This window comes from Macrosteles quadrilineatus, unplaced genomic scaffold (genome assembly GCF_028750875.1).
Source record: "Macrosteles quadrilineatus isolate MER2022 unplaced genomic scaffold, UCM_ALF_1.0 Scaffold_9__3_contigs__length_116548681, whole genome shotgun sequence".
Taxonomy (NCBI): Eukaryota; Metazoa; Arthropoda; class Insecta; order Hemiptera; family Cicadellidae; genus Macrosteles; species Macrosteles quadrilineatus.
Window position 1 is genome coordinate 11,281,209 of NW_026542602.1, and position 20,090 is coordinate 11,301,298.

General features: G+C 33.9%; 2 protein-coding genes across 2 annotated transcripts in view; one reads left to right on the top strand and one right to left on the bottom strand.

Annotated features, from left to right (window-relative positions):
* LOC129004492 (A disintegrin and metalloproteinase with thrombospondin motifs 7-like) overlaps positions 1-1,620 on the bottom strand; it is a 44,403-nt gene extending 42,783 nt beyond the window's left edge. The window contains exon 1 of the mRNA XM_054433098.1: positions 1,357-1,620. The gene's annotated coding sequence lies outside the window, so the exon portion shown is untranslated. The remainder of the gene's footprint in view (positions 1-1,356) is intronic.
* Positions 1,621-8,927: 7,307 nt separating this feature from the next.
* LOC129004494 (uncharacterized) overlaps positions 8,928-20,090 on the top strand; it is a 54,392-nt gene continuing 43,229 nt past the window's right edge. The window contains exons 1-2 of the mRNA XM_054433100.1: positions 8,928-9,017; positions 10,758-10,916. Of these exons, the coding sequence (XP_054289075.1) occupies positions 8,954-9,017; positions 10,758-10,916 (223 nt within the window). The 5' untranslated portion in view covers positions 8,928-8,953. The remainder of the gene's footprint in view (positions 9,018-10,757; positions 10,917-20,090) is intronic.

Sequence of the window (20,090 nt, forward strand, 5' to 3'; positions counted from 1 at the left end):
TAAATATTTAGAACCATGCAATTTACTGACTACAGTATTGCTAAACAGTAAGGTGGACAGATAAAGGGAAAAAGTATTTATCCAATATTAAGCTAATTTCCATTTACCTGGTAGGATTTCTACTAAAATATTCCCTGACAATTTGCAGATTTATTTCCTATTTAAATAACATTTAATTTTAATGAGTAGCTAGGTTTTTTGCTACAGGGAAGGTATTGAGGTGTGTTTTTTTTTTATTGAAATGTTGATAGCTTAGTATGAAATAAACAAAATGCCAAATTTGATTAAAAAATGTCCATAAACAAGCAAACTATAACAGTTCATTAAATCTCTTTAAGAGTAACATGGGAATTTTAAATTTAAACTGTTTTAATTACCTCCGTAACCGTTAGGCATACAACAACGCTTCAATATACAAAATTATTTATTTTTTTAAGCTCTACAAAATAGTCTGGAAAGAAATTGTAAAATTCTATGATTTTAACCCAAGCTTTTCTAGGGAAAAAACCAGAAAACCCAAATTTCATCCAATAAAACTATAAACCTTCATTCCCATAGTCCGATCATGCTGGTTCGTGAACTAGTTCAAATAAACTTAGGTTTGCACGTTAGTGACAAATTTCATCAAAATCAGAACATTTTTACCCGAGTTATCGCGCTTGAATGGTGGGTGTTTTTGGCCTCTGGGGACCTCAAAATGAAAAAAGTAAATCGGTCCTGGGTCTAGGTCTTAGCATGAGACCTACGGTAACAGCTTATTCCCTATATGGGAAATTCGCTAAAAATAAAAATACGAATTTACATTGACGGTGAACTTTCACAGTGGTCTCTATCCAATTTTAGGTTCTACGGGTTTCAATGGTCCTAGTATTGTAAATATTGTGTGGTAAGTATTTGCATAAACTTTAAAAATTATGAATAACTTTAAAACTTGCCAATAAAACACAGCCTCGCATATTCCTGCGATGGATATATTTTATGATTGTTATTTGTTCAGAAATTATGTCAAATTACCACCTTTCATTTATTTTTAAGCACAGTAGTTTTTATTGCATCTATTGCAAATTTTGTACAGTAAGTTGTGTTTGATTTATTTTTTCTAAATAATTTACACTATCATAACTTCCATTTACTTTGTGTGTGCATTTACTTGTATTTACTCCAACGAACTTGCACATTATTGTTTGTATATTGCTTATTCGATTTGTACATGTTGTATTTTTCTATCTGTATTCAGTAATATTACATACTATTCAGGGTTTTGAATTATATCTGTTTCGGGTGACATATCTGTAGCTGTTTACACTCTTGCAATAAATAAATATTTAAGATGATGTAATAGATTATTAGACTTACGAATCGGTTTAAGAAACGCCGCTATAATTTTATAAATGAAAAAGTATGAAGAAAACTAACACAAATTACATTTTCATTACGTCCGATTTTATCAGTTTATCCGTTCTCGCACCATCGCACGAAACACTCACGCACGGCAACCCGAACCAACGCTCGTCCGAGCGGGACGACGGACTGTGGACCGACTGAGGACCGAGGACTGTCGGAACTGAACCGCCGTGACAACTTTGACGTCCTTCTCCCGGATGTGACGACTGTCGAATCAGAAGCTATCAGTTTAATCGTTGATTGATTTTATATTTTACTCAGTATATTCCACCGGCTGTCTCAAATTGTATACATCTGCAAGTTACCGTATTCTTTTGTAAGTTTCACTATTGTCTGTGGGTGTTATACCTCCATTTATAACTTTACTCTTTGGTAATGATTGTGTGTAAGCAACCATGTTAAAATAATTGGTTCTCATTACTTCATTCGGAATTAATTTTAAAGCTGATAACATGAAACACTTATAAAACACTCTCTGTTCAAACCAAACAGAAACATAATATGAAAAATTGTCCTCAGCAGATGATGAATCTGTAAAAAAGTATTTTTGATAGTATATGGAAATTAGAATAGCTTTGTATTAGTTTAATTCCTTAACAAATAAGGGATCTAATTATTGATTTGACAAGTAATGTATGACAAAATAAAAATTTTAATAATCACTTCCATGCAGAAAATACTAATGGAAACCACGCCAAATAGAAGACAAAAATGTGCAAATTTATGGATAAAAAATTGACATGGTAATGGATCAAAATAAACGAAAAATCCACAAAGTTGAATTTAATTGTCCGTTGAAAGTCGAACGAACAAGTTATCAAATCTTAAACGCTTTTTTATCCTACTACCTTTTAAAGCTTCATCCCTAAGTACTTGACAGTCTACTCTGCCTGCAAGCTCTCGCATAACCGGTAAATGGAATCAAAAGTTCAAGGCAGTCGTACTTGATAGACTACTTGATTAGTGTCATATTTTACATAAACCTATAAGTACTTGTAAGTCTACACAGCATTGACACAGGTTGTTTTAGAATTTAAAGTGTATTTTTTACTGTTGCATGAAAAAAATCCAAATAGATGCTGTATCAATCATTATATTGTGTTTGTTCACCTAATCCAAGCATAAAGAAAATGTTTAATAATGCCTGAGTAATGTTGATCCTCTTTAATTACTCTGTTACTTGCTAAGCCAAGTAATGTGGTCACTAATTACTGGTTATGAACGTTAAAATTGCCTTTGTTGTTTTTTTTTTGTTTACAACTTTATTATTCTTTCTGGTGAGATTTTGAGATTTTTCCGACAAACCAAGATACATACAGGGTGAATTTTAAATGAGTTCCCCCCCTACTTTTTTCTACATTTCTTAAGATATCATCTCCGGACCACGTCAGATCATTGTTGAGTAGTAAGTACTTCATTTTGACTGGGTTTACATTTTTGGCCGCCATCTTGGATCCGCCATATTGGATACAAAGTTTTTTTTTCAAATGTAAAGGTAGGGTTGTGACCCATTATTTCAAACAAGAATTTTACGCTGATTACAATGCCGCAATTCGTTTTTAAAAATCTTGATCCGTTCTAAAGTTATGAGGAGTTTTTATAACTTTATTTTTAGCCCATTTTAACATTGTGCATTAACAAAATAAGCCCATAATCTCAAAATAGTGTTAGATAAAGATAAGTATACACCACCATTAATTGTCGACATATTTTCACTTGGTTATGACGGATGTAAATTTTCCAGCCGCCATCTTGGATCCGCCATTTTGAAATGTGATCAATTAATTTAAATATGAAGGTGGTGTTGTGACCCATCATTTTGAACTACTTTTTTATACTGGACTCAATGCCGCAATCCGTTTTTGGTTATCAAGCTTTCTTGATGAAATATTAAAATACTCTTATTTAAAATTTCAATATTTCAAAATCCAAAGATGAAAATGAAAAACGGATTGCGGCATTGAGTTCAGCATAAAAAAGTAGCTCAAAATGATGGGTCGCAACACCACCTTCATATTTAAATTAATTGATCACATTTCAAAATGGCGGATCCAAGATGGCGGCTGAAAAAACTACATCCGTCACAACCAAGTGAAAGTATGTCAACAATGAATGGTGTTGTATACTTATCTTTATCTAGCACTATTTTGAGATTATGGTCTTAGTTTGTAAATGCACAATGTTAAAATGCGCTAAAAATAAAGTTATAAAAAGTCCTCATAACTTTAGAACGGATCAAGATTTTTAAAAACTAATTGCGGCATTGTAATCAGCGTAAAATTCTTGTTTGAAATAATGGGTCACAACCCTACCTTTACATTTGAAAAAAAAACTTTGTATCCAATATGGCGGATCCAAGATGGCGGCCAAAAATGTACACCCAGTCAAAATGAAATACTTACTACTCAACAATGATCTGACGTGGTCCGGAGATGATATCTTAAGAAATGTAGAAAAAAGTAGGGGGGGAACTCATTTAAAATTCACCCTGTATAAGGCGGATATTAGTGAACGATGAGAGTAAAATTAATTAGATGGCAGGTTTGTTAAATGAATTTAATAAATAGTATTAATTTAATGTTATTCATAATGACCATATCTTTCAATGGTTTTTGTACAGTAGTGGATTATCGTAGCTATTTGAAATATGGTTTGTTGTTCATGCTTTAACATGAAACTACCAAACCATTTTAACAAACCTTTACTGAAAGATTTATGTATCCAAGCGTAAAGGCAGGCTTGTTTGATTTAGGGCTTCATTTTAAACCTTTACAGGTGTTTTACAAATAATTAAAAAGAATAATATGATGTCAACTAACATATGTTACGACACTCACTTTTTTGCTTACCTTTTTATTGATATCTCGCAAATCATGGCATCTAATTAACCCATAAGGCCCATGTTAAATTTCTAAAAATTTAAATTCAGGTAGAGAAAAGCCCTTTAGTCCGATTTGTACCATTTCAGATTTATACCTTCCCATGGTTGGTTACGAGGATAGGTGTAAATGAATGGGTAAATGGGTCTGATGATGATTCGAGTGTAAATTAAATATTGAGATAGCCTAATTATAATTAAAACAACATGTCAAATTGTTTTCTTTCAGAACCTAAAACTTTGATATAGTAATTAAATTAGTAATTCTATCAAAAAGAGAGAAGTCAAAAGTACAAGCTACGTAGTTGAAAACAGTACATTTAAAACAAAGGAACCAGAGAAGTGTTAGTATTATATATAGCCTACATAATGTTTTTGTAAATTTTATTTCTTTTTTTGCTTTGGTTTAATTGATAATAAAAAGTCATAAAAACACAGTCAAGTGAATGAAGTAATACATTGTATACCGGTACATAATTTAATGTTAATGCAAAAGTTTATTTAAACATGTGATTTTGCAAATCCCATGGGGAATCTAGGTTGTAAATATCACCAATAGAACAAAAATCCCCGGAGAATCAGATCAACAACTTGATATTGTTTTGAGTAAGTTTCTGAATCAGCTATTTCAAAGTCAGTGGGTTTTGTTTATCATCAATAAACTACCCAAATACTTTAAAAAATATTCTATGAATACAGTACATGTATATTATGGGGGTTTTTACATTTATTTCTGGTTCAATGTTACATTATTCACAGAAGTTTATAGTAAAAAAAATTTAACAATGAAAGAGTATCAACAATCTGACACATAGTGCCTTCCAAATTTAACATGAAGGGTACATAAACCAGCTGACTAATAATGGGTTAATATAGAAGTTTACGCAACGATCGTTTGAAATATGTCGTAATAGTATAATAATTAAGTTACTAGTCCTTAAAATAGGTGATTACCGGACAAGTGTGGTCGGGATTACCATACGAGTCCGGTAAACACATTTTGGACGAGTGACGTACAATATTTTACGCCACACTACACTATTTTGACGAACTTCCCACGCAAGGATTTAGTCCAGAAAACAGCTGTTTGCCACCAGCTTAATCAAATGGGGTTTCATTACGTACTACTGTACTGTAATGGGTTTTACCTACGACCGTTTTTTAAAGTAGCCATTTCAGTCCAGTTCTTAGAATTGAAAAGTTTCACTTTACAGCTGTTTACTTTCATATCCGCATAGTTTCATTTCATATCCGTATAGTTTTCTCATATCCACACAGGTAACGGACCAATGAGGTTCAAGTATTGAGAGAAAAGAATTAAAATTGCAATGCAAAAATTCGAGATTTTGGGGGAAACTAAAAAAATTCAAATACAAAGACCCATCGAGTGACCCCTCATTTTGAAGGTCATGGTAAAAAAAACCAACAACGCAAACTAGAGGTATCTATCTCAGTTCAGTACAAGATGGCAGCCAATTGAAATTCTCATAAGTTCCCAAACCCAAAATGGGGGATTTTGGGGAAACTCAAAAATTTTAAATGATAAGCCCCATCGAGTGACCCCTCATTTTGAAGGTCATAATAAAAGAAAACTAACAACGCAAACTATAGGTCTCTATCTTAACACAGTAAAATATGGCAGCCAATTGTATATCAAATTGGTTGTGTTGCTAGCCTAGTGGTTAGCGTCTCGGACTTCGGTGCGGGAGGGACGGGTTCAATCCCCGGCACATCCACTAAATCTTCTCTTGTAACTTTCTCATAGAATGCCACTGGCGTGGACAAAAAAAAAAAAAAATTGCAAGTTATTTCCGATTTCTAAAGATTTCAATCAGCTTCCATTTTTTACTGGATTGAGATAGAAATCTCTAGTTTGCGTTGTTAGTTTTCTTTTACCAGGACCTTCAAAATGAGGGGTCTTTTGATGGGGCTTATCATTTAAAATTTGTAATTTTCCCCCGAAATACCCCATTTTGGGTTTGATAAGCACGTGGCTATTAGGCTTAAAAAGTACTTCATAACATGCCAAAAAGGTGTGTAGAGTTTAGTTTTCCTATTGTGAGCCGCTAAAAAATTTACAGGGGGTCTCCAGACTTGGAAAGCTGCAAGTTAAATTCAACTTCTGAGAATTTCAATTGGCTGCCATTTTTTATTGGATTGAGATAACGACCTCTAGTTTGCGTTTTTGGTTTTCTTTTACCAGGACCTTTAAAATGAGGGGTCACTCGATAGGTCTTTGTATTTGAAATTTTTGAGTTTCCCCCAAAATCCCCCATTTTGGGGATGTACGCCAAGTGACGGTTATGCCCAAAAAGTACTTCATAGCATGCCATAAAGGTGTGCCGAGTTTAGTTTTTCTAGTATGGGCCGTTAAAAAAATAACAGGGGGTCTCCACACTTTTTACTAACCCTGTATAAGGATTTGTACAGATTTAGTAGTTTGGCATAAACTATCACTTTCGTATGTAACTCGTCCAAAATGTGTTTGCCGGACTTGAACGACCACACTCGTCCGGTAAATACTTATTTTAAGGACTATTAACGTAATATACTATTACTATTACGCCATACTACTCTAAGATAACTTAAGAATAAAACATCTGTACAAATCCTTATTTCTCACCGACTAAAAGGACTAACTATCACTACTCATAAGGTTATGTTTTTAAAATAAAAATTCATGTTTTCGGCCCCTGGACTATATTGTTAAGACAATAATAGGTTTTTTACACACCTCAGTCAAATAGTCCAAAAATGATATGCTCAACAGCTTACATGTTTCGTTGCGAAGACAACATTTTCAAAGCTTGCAACTCGTCAAAAACACATTTAAAACACGGACACAAAAACACGTTTTTGAAAATGTTGTCTTCGTAACGAAACATGTAAGCTGTTGAGCATATCATTTTTGGACTATTTGACTGAGGTATGTAAAAAACCTATTATTGTGTTATGTTTTTGTTTATAACCACTCATTGCCAAATATAATCAGCTGCTGGGTGTCCGGTAAAAACTCATTACAGTACAGTAGCACGTAATGAAAACCCATTTGATTAAGCTGGCGGCAAACAGCTGTTTTCTGGACTAAATCCTTGCTGTGTGTCTATGTCTAAACAGTGTTGTGTGGCGTAAGGACTATTTACGCGAGTTTCGTACACTATTTTTCCTGCGACCGTTTTTTAATTACTAGTAATCACTATTCAAAACTTCTATAAGGTTATTTTTTTTCTAACCTCTCATTGCAACTGACAGTTAACATTCTAAACAGCTGATTAGTTTAAGTTCGAAGAATTACTGTTTTACTTCTTTTCTCTCAATCCTTGAACCTCATTGGTCCGTTGTTAAGTAAAACTATGCTGTTATGTAAGTAAACAATGCTGTTATATGAAACTTCCATACTGTTAAGTAAATCTTATCAATTCTAAGAACTGAATTAAAAAAGCTAGTTTAAAAAAAACTGTAGGTTAACAATCTTTTAGGTATGTATTGTGTTATTATAGAAATTATAGTGATTGAGAAAATTATTACCACTTGGTTATTTATTATTCGATTTTAGTAAACAATAGTTTTGATTTGGATTTGAACTGTGCATTTTCCGTCTTAATAATTGCTATATACGCTTACAACAAATTTGAAGTTTCTATCTAAAAATATCAAGTTACAAAATAATTTTTAAATGAATGAATCAATCAATTATTTAAAACATGTATACAGACTGACAGACGTACAAGTAGTTACTAGAGAACCATGTTTATATTGTAAGTGTTTATCTGAACCTAAGGAACAATTTTATATTAAATGTTCTAGAGAGTTCCAGGACACCCTTTATGTTATATATTTGTGGTTATATAAATTTGGATGTATACAAAATTTGGAATAGTGTATTAAATTTACACTCCAGACTTGTAGGTGATTATGTACCTAGTTTAAAACTATGCATTTTATAAAATATTGGATTACTTCAAGAAATAAGTTCTTTGAGTCTTTGATACATTACGCCCTTGAACACTCTGGATTAAAGGACAGAAGGGAAATGGATGCAACAGTATAGTGTTGAAGTGTTGAACATAAATGAGGCAAGGGCTACAGTTCCTTAGTCTGTGAGCTTATATTGATGTCTTCAATATTATTTCTAGAAAGGGGCATTAAAATCTTTATAAACACTAACGGGAAAGTTATATATTTATTTTGAAATGATTATTTTATATTTATGTACAAAAATACATAGGGGACACCTGTAGTACAAATAAAATACAAATGTAAATACAAAATACAAATGTTTTTAAAAAACTGTAAAATCAATAATACAATACTATTATTTTTCTATGTATGTGCAATATTAATGGGGTCGCGTTTGAGAGAAAAACATGTTGAATCTTATTCACAATTAATTCCCAATAACACACTAAGTCATGTAGACAACAATGCTAAAATGTTTATCAGCAAATCGGTAATGAGGTACAGGAAACAGAGCAGCCAATAAGAGTTTTCTCTGTCAACAGTGACTCTCAATACATGTAATTTGGGTTACGTTTGAAAAAAAAATACACCCTGTATGACAATATAATTTTTAAAGAAAAAAACTTCTGGTCCTCTCTCCCTACCTACTCCTCAACTTGGTGGGAGTTGGGTGAAGTACATAAAGTCGAGAAACCAACCCCCAAACACAATATGGGTTGTGTGGCTGCACTTCTTGTATTTTATCTTTGTTTCACATTTTCTGGACTACTTCAAGGTAACGTCCTATTTCTAAGTTTTTTTTTCAAATTATTTTTGTAAGTTGAAACACATATTGTTTGTGTGTTTTAATCAAATTTTAATGCAGATTTTGGGTGTTTAGAAATAATGGAGTATGTTTTACAATTTATAAAAACTTTGTAGCATTGTGATTTTTTGCTTACCCGAAAAATAAAATATTTGTTCATATAAAATCTAACGCTTTTTATGTGCTCATAAATGTTAAGTTTGAGCGTGTGTTTCAACGGTGTTTTTTCTCTTTTTAGATAAATTTAAAAAAATTGCTTTACTCATAGGCTACACTACAATAAAAATGGAATATAAAGATGTAGTTTTTTTTAGGGGTAAATCAATTTTAAAATGAATTAAAAGTAACAGGAAGCGAAAAAGTTATTAAAAAACAAAACACCCTCCACAAAAACTGGACGGAACTAACAACAAAATTATTGTCTTCAGCTGATCCATGAGAATCATAAATCTATGAAGAAAGAGTATGAATCCATTGGGGCACGGTATCTAAAATTTCACAATTTTAGTTTGTTCCATTTTCTATCAACAATATACTTGTGGTACTGGTAGGCCTATTTTTGTGTATTTTCAAGTCCTTGCAACTTCTTGTAGACAAATTTTACTCAAATACTTTGTTGGAAATAAAATGTAGTTTTTTTTAATAATATGAGAACTGGACCATGATACAATCAATAAACACATTAAATGGTGGTCAATTGTCATCCATTATTATTCAAACTTTCATTGCTATACTCCTTCCAGTATTAGCCATCTTCCCCTCAGGAGCTAACAACAGCATAAATCATGTTGTCATGCAACTGTTGTGAATCAGATCACCTTTAAAAACGTGCAAGAGTTATTTGCCTCTTGTAGGGAAGGCCATTTACTCATAACACTAATTTTTGATAGTATCAAAAACTTCATGTAACTATAACTATATACAAAGAACAAGTGTTTAAAATATAGCATTATAGTAACTTAGTTATTGTGAAATCCTGGCAAGACAATCTTTAAGCAAGGGGATTCTAAATTGCATGGTAATCTCTCAGGATATGATTCTATAGCTAAAAATAAGAAGACAAATGTCATGTCTACAAAGGTAATGGACATGCCGGATCACACTTTTGGTTAAATGAGAGCTTCTTGGGATCTGGGTAGGTACTTAAATCTTAATCTTAGTTTTAGTTTTATAATTATATTTGACCCGAAAGTTCAATAAAAAAGTCTTAGAACGTTAAGTTCAGTAGTTTTTGTAAAAATGAGTAAAATACCCCCGCCGCAGCAAACCTGCAGACTAAGCGAATTTCCATTTGCCTGATTGAATTTACACTAAAATGTCTCCTTAAAAATATCACATTTATTCCCTATTTAAATAGCATTAGTTTAACGAGTACTTAGGTTTGCTGCAACAGGGAGGGTAAAAAGGTTTTTTTTTTGTAAAATGTTAATAATTTAGTATGAAATGAATGCATTTTCCCAATTTGATCAAAATATGTTCATAAACAAGCAAACGACAACAGTTTATTCCCCATAAGATCGGAATTTTAAATTTATAGTTTTTTGGAATTTTCTCTGTAACCATTAGGCGCATAATAACTCTTCAATATACTAAATTATTTGTTTTTTTAAGCTCTACAAAATACATTAATGAAACCCCTATTAATCATACTAGGCTATAAAATCCACATTTAAAATGATTTAATAGAACATTTTTGTGGTTTTACAACAGGCGAGACATTGGAAGTGGTTTACATCCCTGTCAGAAATCCTCGGAATAATCCAGAAGCCGTAGAGACTACATTGCCCAGAAATCCCTATCATCCACTGGTACGATTCCGAACTGTAGAAGTACGACCTGCTTACTTCTATGTCTTGGAGAAATCTCCAGGTATGTTTATACTTTATACTTGTCGATGAAATGGCGACCATACAAAGTAGGTATTTTAAACCAAGTATGAATGGAGATGAGTGAAGGGTTTGCTAAAAAACTAGTTGCATCAAAATATCATGTCGAAAAGCGTAAGGACAACTCATAAATAAAATATTTGAAAAAGTGATAATATTTTTATCCTAAAGAACAATTTTTGAGTGGCATATCAAGTCACAATTTGCAAAGAATATATTGATGGTCAAAGTGTCTATCACACCACTTATACATTTTTAGATGAGCTATCATAAAGTAATTTGCAAATGTAAATAGTGTTCTTAGACCACTACTGTCATTATTTTGTTTTTTGTACAAAAAGGTTTACTCCAAACTTTATAAAAAACAATTGTATTCATAAGGAAATATCCATAATTCCTTTTTTCCACTAAAATTTAAAAAAAAAACAACAGGATACCTACCTATGGAGTTTGAAGAAGGAGGTTTCGGTGACCTTGAAGAAGAAGACTATTAGGGGATATTAAAAATGTCACAGTTCTATACAAAATTTCTTTAGAATAATTAATTCATGGTCTTTAACCCCATCGATGTAAAATAACTCTACTGGATAGCGCGCTGTGTGGTGGAAAAACGGTCCGTGCCCGCCAATCGAATTGGCGGGATACTGAGGCGGACGGGCCGAATGAATCTCTCTGTTTTACACAAACATACATTCACTCAACCTGCTCTGCTACATTTAACATAAAACATAAAACATTTGTTAACATAAACATTTCAAATTGATATATTATTTTTCTGGAAAACCCAGTGCTTATTACTATGTAGTTTGTTTTTACCTTAACATCTATCTTCTATAATATTAAAACGAAATAGTGTTTTTTTATTTCACGATTCTGAATTAACCACTCGATGGATTTTCATGATTTTTGTGTTGAAAGAAAGATAATTTTGAGAACTAGGGAATGTCGAAGCCATAATTTTAGTTTAGGGCCCCAGTTTTTTAGAAATTAAGTTTTAATTTTGAAAAAGTCTAGCAGCCGACGCTAAGATTCTAAACTAGCTTTTGGCATAAAATAATTTGCTGAACATAACAGCTGTAAACATTCAGCTTTTGTGTCACAAATTAGCATTTCGATAAAAATGTAAAGACATATTTAGGGTTGACTTATTTATACTAAGGTAAACGCACCAGTAGCTGACAGTATAAGAAACTATACGCACTTAATAATCCGTGGTTTTGAATAAATAGGAACTAAAGAGATATTACGGATTTTATGTGATTCTAAATTTAGTGTAGTTTTCAAATTTGTCATACAAAAAGAGGTTTTTAAATATATTTTATAAAATTTTTAAACTTAATTCAACCTTTGTACGTGTTCCAGTGGCTGACAGTGAAAAAAGTGCTTGTACCAGTAGCTGACTGTCAGTTGTACCAGTAGCTGACACTGGAACTATAGATGTACTAGCTGCTAAACCTAGGGGTTTTATAATTTATAAGACGAATAAAATCTAACTTAATAATTAAATTATAAAATCATGTAAAAGACATTAAGACAATTTATTTTATATATTTTAAAATAAAAAATATTTACATTAAAAAATATATACAGGTTGGTAAAAAAGTCCCTGGACAGTTAAATATTAAAAGAAATAATGCAGATAGAGCTACAATACTTGGTACAAAGTTACAGGGCATAAAACTATATTTTAACACATATTCAGTGATCCAATAACTCTTCAGGGGGACGGCCCACAAGGAGTCGGAAGAAAATCTTAAATGGAAGCATAGGCCAATATGCACATCAAATTAAAGGTCTTCTTTAGTAGAATACAATACCGCAAACCGCACTTCAAAAGGTTGATCCTGCGCAAAATGGCAGATGTTCAAAGATTTCTTGAATCCGCCATTTTGAATCTTTGAACGACTGCCATTTTTTACTCAGGCATTCTTTTGAGCTTGAATTTACGGCATCGTAATCTACTAGTGAAGACCTTTAATTTAATGTGCATATCGACCTATGCTTACGTTAACAATTTTCTTCCGATTCCTAGGGCTGTGCCCCCTGAGGATAAAGCGTATAATAGCAATGTAAATTAAATTGAACAACTGTCATTTTGTGCAGGGTCAACCTTTTGAAGTGCGGTTTTTGGCATTGTATTCCACTAAAAAAGACCTTTAATTTGATGTGCATATTGACCTATGCTTCCATTTAAGATTTTCTTCCGACTCCTTGTGGGCCGTCCCCCTGAAGAGTTATTGGATCACTGAATATGTGTTAAAATAGAGTTTTATGCCCTGTAACTTTGTACCAAGTATTGTAGCTCTATCTGCATTATTTTTTTAAATATTTAACTGTCCAGGGACTTTTTTACCACCCTGTATATATCTATATATATAAAAGGCAAAGCCCTCACTGACTGACTGACTGACTGACTGACTGACTGACTCACTCACTCACTCATCACTAATTCTCCCACTTCCCACTTACCTAGGAGGCTGAAATTTGGTACACTGATTCTTTAGGCATTAAATAGGAAAACTAAGTGGTTTTTATTCTGATCGGACTCTCGGGCTCCGCCCCAGTGGCTCTGGAGTTTCCCATGTTAACCTAATGAGTACTCATATTTAAATGGAATTAATGAATCATAACAGCTGTTTCAATTAAACAAGTTGGTTCTGTTCTGTGATGTTCAATAGCATTAAAGTTACAAGGATTACCAACAGAGTGCAGCACTACTATTTTTTTTTAATTTATGACAACAGCTAATTTGCAACCAAAAGGTGAGTGAGCGTAGCGAACGAACTTCAACCCGGAGGCGAGTTAGCGTAGCGAACAAGCTAACCTGAAGGCAAGTGAGCGCAGCGAACGAGTTCCAACCGTAAAGGTGAGTGAGCGTAGCGAACGAACTTCAACCAGGACGTGTGAGCGCAGCGAACGAGCTCCAACCTAAAGGTGAGTGATCGTAGCGAACGAACTTCAACCAGGACGTGATTGAGCCATGCGAACGAGCTCACATATGAAGTTAAACGGGGCAAAGCCCGTGGGTACAGCTAGTATTTTATATATATTTAAAAAATATACATTTTTTAAAGATAATTTGGCTTATTAATTAAAAAATTAAAATCATTTTATAAAAATGTTAGATTACATAAATTATAAATAGCATGCAAATTTCGATGGGTAAAACCAATTTAATATTGTGCAAGTAGCAAATATCCCCTGTCAGCTAGTGGAACTTGTATGGCTTTTGTGTACCAAAGCCTGACATTGATATAATTTTAAATCCAACACCCCTAACACCCTAATTTTATCATGAAATTGTCAACAAAGGTATAATTGATAAAAATAATGAGCCTAATCATTAATACTATTTAAGAAATTTAGCGAAATGACAAAAAACCAAACTTACCTTCTTAACAATTTCATTAAGGGAATCGACTAAATGTGATGTGTACAGACAGGGTCGCTTTCAAACCACCACCAATCAGCGAGTATGGGCTAAATTTCACTGATTTGTTTGTAAACAAATCAAAGAATAAACATACCCTAGTGGAAGTATCACTAAGCAATCATTAAAAAATTAAGTGATATCACTAAAAATCCTATTGATTTTTAATGATATCATTAGACATCATTTAATAACATCATCTAACCAAACAAACCTAGTGATGTAACTAGATTTGTTTTTAATGATATCACTAAAGATCAGTATAGTCATTAGAAATAACTAGGATTAAATTGTTAATCATTAGGTTTCTACTGACATCACTATAATCATCAAGCCAGTCACTAGAAGTCATTAGAGAATTTAGTGATATAAACTTAAAATCACTACAATTGTTAGTTAAATGTGAAAGATTCAAAACTGACTGTTGGGTATAGCCAAGCAAACTCAATATGATGTAATACAATAATTTATTTCCTTATATTTAAATTTGAATGTATATTAGTGTTACAAGGTACATAGATCTGAGCTTAAAACCCCCTTTTGATGCTTTGTCAAAGAAAGTAGAAAAATTGGGAATGTTATTTAAGTTATATGAGGTGAACTTTAAATAAAACTTTATTGAATTATAATATTTTTGGAATCCTAACCTGTTGAGTAGTTTTATTTATTTATACGCGGTACAACCATTTTTAAAGGGTTGACATGCTGACATTATAATGCAATATTGAAAGATTGTGATTCAAGATGAACGAAAAGTGATTAATGAACCCAAGTGAGATACTACGCCGATTTTAAAATCTGCATTTTGCTGCAGATTTGTAGGCGAGGGGATTGTCGGCTGGGAATCTGTAACGTACAGGTTGTTACCTGTCCGCGCACACGGTCGACTAAAAAATCGGCCAGTCGCCGATCTTTCATTGTACAGTATTTCAATAACTATAAGATCTTTACAACCATTAAAACATGCTTAGTCAAATTTTTGTAAGTTTTGTTTCCAAGTTTACCCCTATTCAATCAAAGCTGGATTACCATATATTATTAACAGGTATTTTTTAGAAAGAAATTGTCCAAAAATCCGACCTAACGAAGCCAAACGTGGACGCCCGAAAGTTTTGGAAACTACACGGGAAGAGCAAGTGCAGGCGGCTAAAAGGAATTATAGAGGGACGCACACTCAAATCAAATCAGGGATAACAAAAAACAATACTCCAAAGACCACCCTGAGGTAAATAGAGCGGCTGTTGGGCGTTATAACCAAACACACCCTGAGGTCAACAGGGCGGCTGTTGGGCGTTTTGCCAAACGCACCCTGAGGTCAACAGGGCGGCTGTTGGGCGTTTTGCCAAACGCACCCTGAGGTCAAGAGGGCAGCTGTTGGGCGTTACAGCCAAACGTACCCTGAGGTCAACGGGCGGCTTTTAAGCGTTACAGCCAAACACACCCTGAGGTCAACAGGGGAACTGTTGGTCGATATAGCCAAGGAAATCCTGACACCTCTCGACAAAGGGTGCAGATTTTCCAGTTACATAATCCTTTGCTGTCTCACCTTCGTCACTTGCCAGCTACACTTGCTCGGCATATTTCTCAACACCGTCCTATGGGGTCTTGCGAGGGAGAGTTGTTGAACAATATTCCAGCTTTTAGTCTAAAAAAATTAGTCTTTGGGACAGTGAAATCTTCAAGTGTACCTACTGTGGGGCTAGGCTTTTTGAGGAGGAAAAGTGTTTGAAGAAGTGGTTTTGCGGACAAAGGGCATACACCGTCCTTGATCTAAGTCCTCTTGATGAAACCTTCTATTCCGATCGTTGTTTTCTCGACAGGGCTTTCTTTTTGTAAATCGGTCCCGTCTTTTACATCGACGGCGAAGAAAGGCAGAACATTGCTTTGGTTAGATCACTTGACGGTGTCGTTGATGCCTCTTTCACTTGATACCTGTCACAGCAAAATCCATACGTCTCTCACTATCGGCGTTTGGGTAGTGAGCCAGCTGTGAACGCTCACTTGGATTTCCAAGTGACAAGTAGATCCACCCTAACCATGGTCCCGTTCTAGGTGACAGGCAAACAGGTATTGATGTGCACGCTGTCCCAAGCACCAACGAGACAGTTTACGAGCCCCACAAGCTATCTGTATGGAAAGTTGGATCCGGTCGACCCACTTCTATCAACCTTTTCAGTCCTCCACTTTCAAAATTAAATTAAATTTAAAAAACTTAAACAGGCAAAATAGCAAACCCTATTATTTGATTTAATAGTTTCATCAGATCTGTTTTAGCAACTGACGTTAAATTATGCCACATACAAAATATTAAAACCATTAGCATAACCTCAAAATATGGTCCTACTGCTGTTAGGCAAGGTGGAGTTGGAATTATCACGTTGATAAGATTGTTCAGTAGGCCTAAACCCACTGAAATTACTTTCATTGTCATGATTGTCATTTATTAATTCTTCGAGTGTCAAATGAACCTACATCTGAATTATCTGAACTTTCAGTTGTCAAAAGTATCAAGGTCTAAATGGAAAAGCTCTGAGTCTACAGACTTAATCAGGACTATCATTTGACCTATCAACGATTTGGCAATCTATAATTTCATATCAACATACTAACTTTTACTACAAAACAAAAACCTGACAAATAGGCCTACTCAATAAACAACACAATAAGAGCCACAGACGACAAATGAAACTAATGTAAACATTACTAATGAATGATGATTGAATCAGTGGCGGCTCTAGGACCTAGTCTAGGGGGGGGCTCCGGGGGGTTTGGGGGGTGTGGAGCACCCCCCATCAAAAGAGGGGGGTCCGGGGTTCCTCCCCCGGAAAAATTTTTAAATTTTTAAAGCCGTTTGGTGACTTTCTGAAGCAATTTTAACGCCTAAAACTGTGTCCAATAATAGTCCAAAAACTCCCATTTCACCTGTTATTTGTCATGCATGAGCAAATAGACATAAGTAGAGTAAAGTAAAGTATATTTTTTAAATAGTTTTTACCAATTTATTTAATAGATCAGATTTATTATCCTAATAGAACTAGGCCTATATTAAATATGAATAGATATTGCAAAACATAACAATTAATCCTCTATTGTGGTTTCTATTTCATAATTCAACTTTTTAAACATAGTTTTAATTTGTACTGCTCAATTTCGGAATTTTGGGGGAGGGGTTTGACCCTCTAACCCCCCTCCCTGCCTACGGCCTTGTAAAACGGGACTACACTGTATTGAAAATATAACTAACAATTGATAATTTAATAGTAAAAAATCCACGGCAATAATGAGTAGATAACCAAACGGTAAGGCCTGACATTGATTGAATTGTATAATTTAAACACCCACGGCAATAACGAATAGAAAACCAAACCATGAGGGTAAGGCTTGACTAATTGTATTTTATATTAAAACATCCACGGCAATATGAGTAGAAAACCATACCATGAGGATAAGGCCTAACTTTAATTGTACTGTTTGAATGTGAAATCCATCCTCCTTTCTTTCTGCCCGGCGAAGTGATCTATTACTTTTTCGTTGAAGTTTAAAGTTGACAACAGCTTTTTTTCGATAGAACACATAGCAAGCGCACTTAGTCTGTCTTGTTTCATGGTACTCCTGGTAAACGTTTTAATTCGTTTCAAAGTAGAGAAACAACGTTCACTTTCCGAAGTAGTCATAGGTATTGTGCTTATGATTTTTAAAAGTTTGATTGACTCTGGAAGCACATCTTTGAGGTTGTTGTCATAGACAAAGTTGAGTAGTCTTAATGACCCTGTGGCCGTTGAAAAATCATCCCTATTGTAAATAACATTTAACTCCTGTTTCAATTCAGTTTTATTTAGGCTAAATAGTTCCGCAGCAGCGTGTAACTCTTTTTCGGGAAACTTGGTTTTAAACTCCCCAAACAAACTTGGCTGAAACAGTTTTGCCGCGGACAAATGATTTACAAACGTAAAACGGTCATCAATTCCCGACGTAATTATGTCACACACTTCCTTTGCGACGACGCGTTTTTGATCGTCGTGTCTTCTCCGCTTTTTGCTCGATTCGGGTTCACTATCTCTCGGTTGATCTAACATGGTCGAGTTTCTTACGCGATCTACCACAGTTTTGAAATCGCCGACAAACTTAAACGCCTTGACGCAATCAATTGTTGTTTGCTGCAGTTGGTTGTACAGAATGTCACTGTGGGGCAGTATTTGATTGAAAAAGTCCAGCCAGAAAATAAAGTCTTCGTCTTTTAGAATACTTCTTAGGCCAACAGCTTTATTTATTGTGGCATAGTCATTGGTGTCATCGTCGAGTATGTAACTTAAACATTCCTCCAACTCTCTTTGATAATTGGACGGTGTTATGCAAAAAGGAACCAACCCTCATTTTTTTAGGATTTGACTTATTGTCACCACAGTGTACAGCCCAAGCAAAACTTTATATTGCAAAAAAGAACCAAGAATATTAGTTTCACAAAAAATTCTAAAAAAATGTTTAAAAACAGCTGTTTTGGTTTTCAGCTGTTGTAATTTTTACAAAATGATCTCATGTGATTTGGATCTTTTTGCCCTTTTGTTTAACAAATATTATTTGGACCCAACTTACTTGGTTCTTTTTTGAATTCAAACTAATCACATTTTATTACAGAACCTTGTGACATGGTTCTGTTTTGCAATATTCATTACCCAATATCGAAATGAGTTCCCATGTACCATGGTTCTTTTTCGGAAATTAGAATGAAGTTACGCTACTGTAAACCAAGCTGTTTGGTTCTTGTTTGCAATTATTAATTCTGACTTATTTCGCAGAACTAGTGACATGGTTTCATTTAGCAGTTTTCATAAGTCGGTGTAAATAATATATGCCATGTTAGTTGGTTCTTTTTTGTAAATACAATTAAAACAGCTGATAGTAAACACAACATGTGTTGGTTCTGTAATGTTCACAGTTTGGTTGTCTTACAGATGGTTAAGTTTGTTTTCATGTTGTTGATGATTATGAGTTTTATGTTATTGCGGTAGCAAATAAACATAAATTTCGACAATGAAATCAAGAGGATTGTTAATTCTTGAAGCTTTGAAAAAGAAAGAAAAGTGCAAAAGCAAGGAAAATGGTGAGTAAATTAATTATTCATTCTTTCAATACAACCTTACTGTTTATAACTGACCTAACCTAAACTAAACCTAGCCTAGGCTAGTACTAGTAGATTTAAGGCCTACCTTAACATTTTTCTCTATGACATATTTACAACGTTGTAGAAAACTACAGTGTAGTCTTGAATAATTAGATATCCAAGGTTTTTACTTTAGCAAAATAGCGTTATAGGTCCACAAATCGTTGGAAACAGAGGTAGGCCTATATTTTTATAACAAATTCCTTGCTAATAAAATTAGGTGATAAAATGTTATCATCTGTTACAGTGAGCAGTGACAAGCAATCAGTGCCAGAGCCTGATAACGTAAATACTGCCAGCCTGCAACATTCCCCAACAGGTAGGCTTAAATAGATTTGTTGATCAAATACTCTGAATGTAATAAATTGTCAGAAAAATTACACGTTTTACAGCAAATCATCCTGTGTAGGCTGTTAGGTGTTTTTGATGGATTTGAGATACAAGTTGACCACAAAGAATGATTTAGGCTACTTTGTTTGTTCTCTAAAAAGTGTAGACCAAGCGCGTAACGTCGCTCAAAGCTATTCTTTTTTCATTTTAGCTGAAAATTCATATAGGCCTACCTA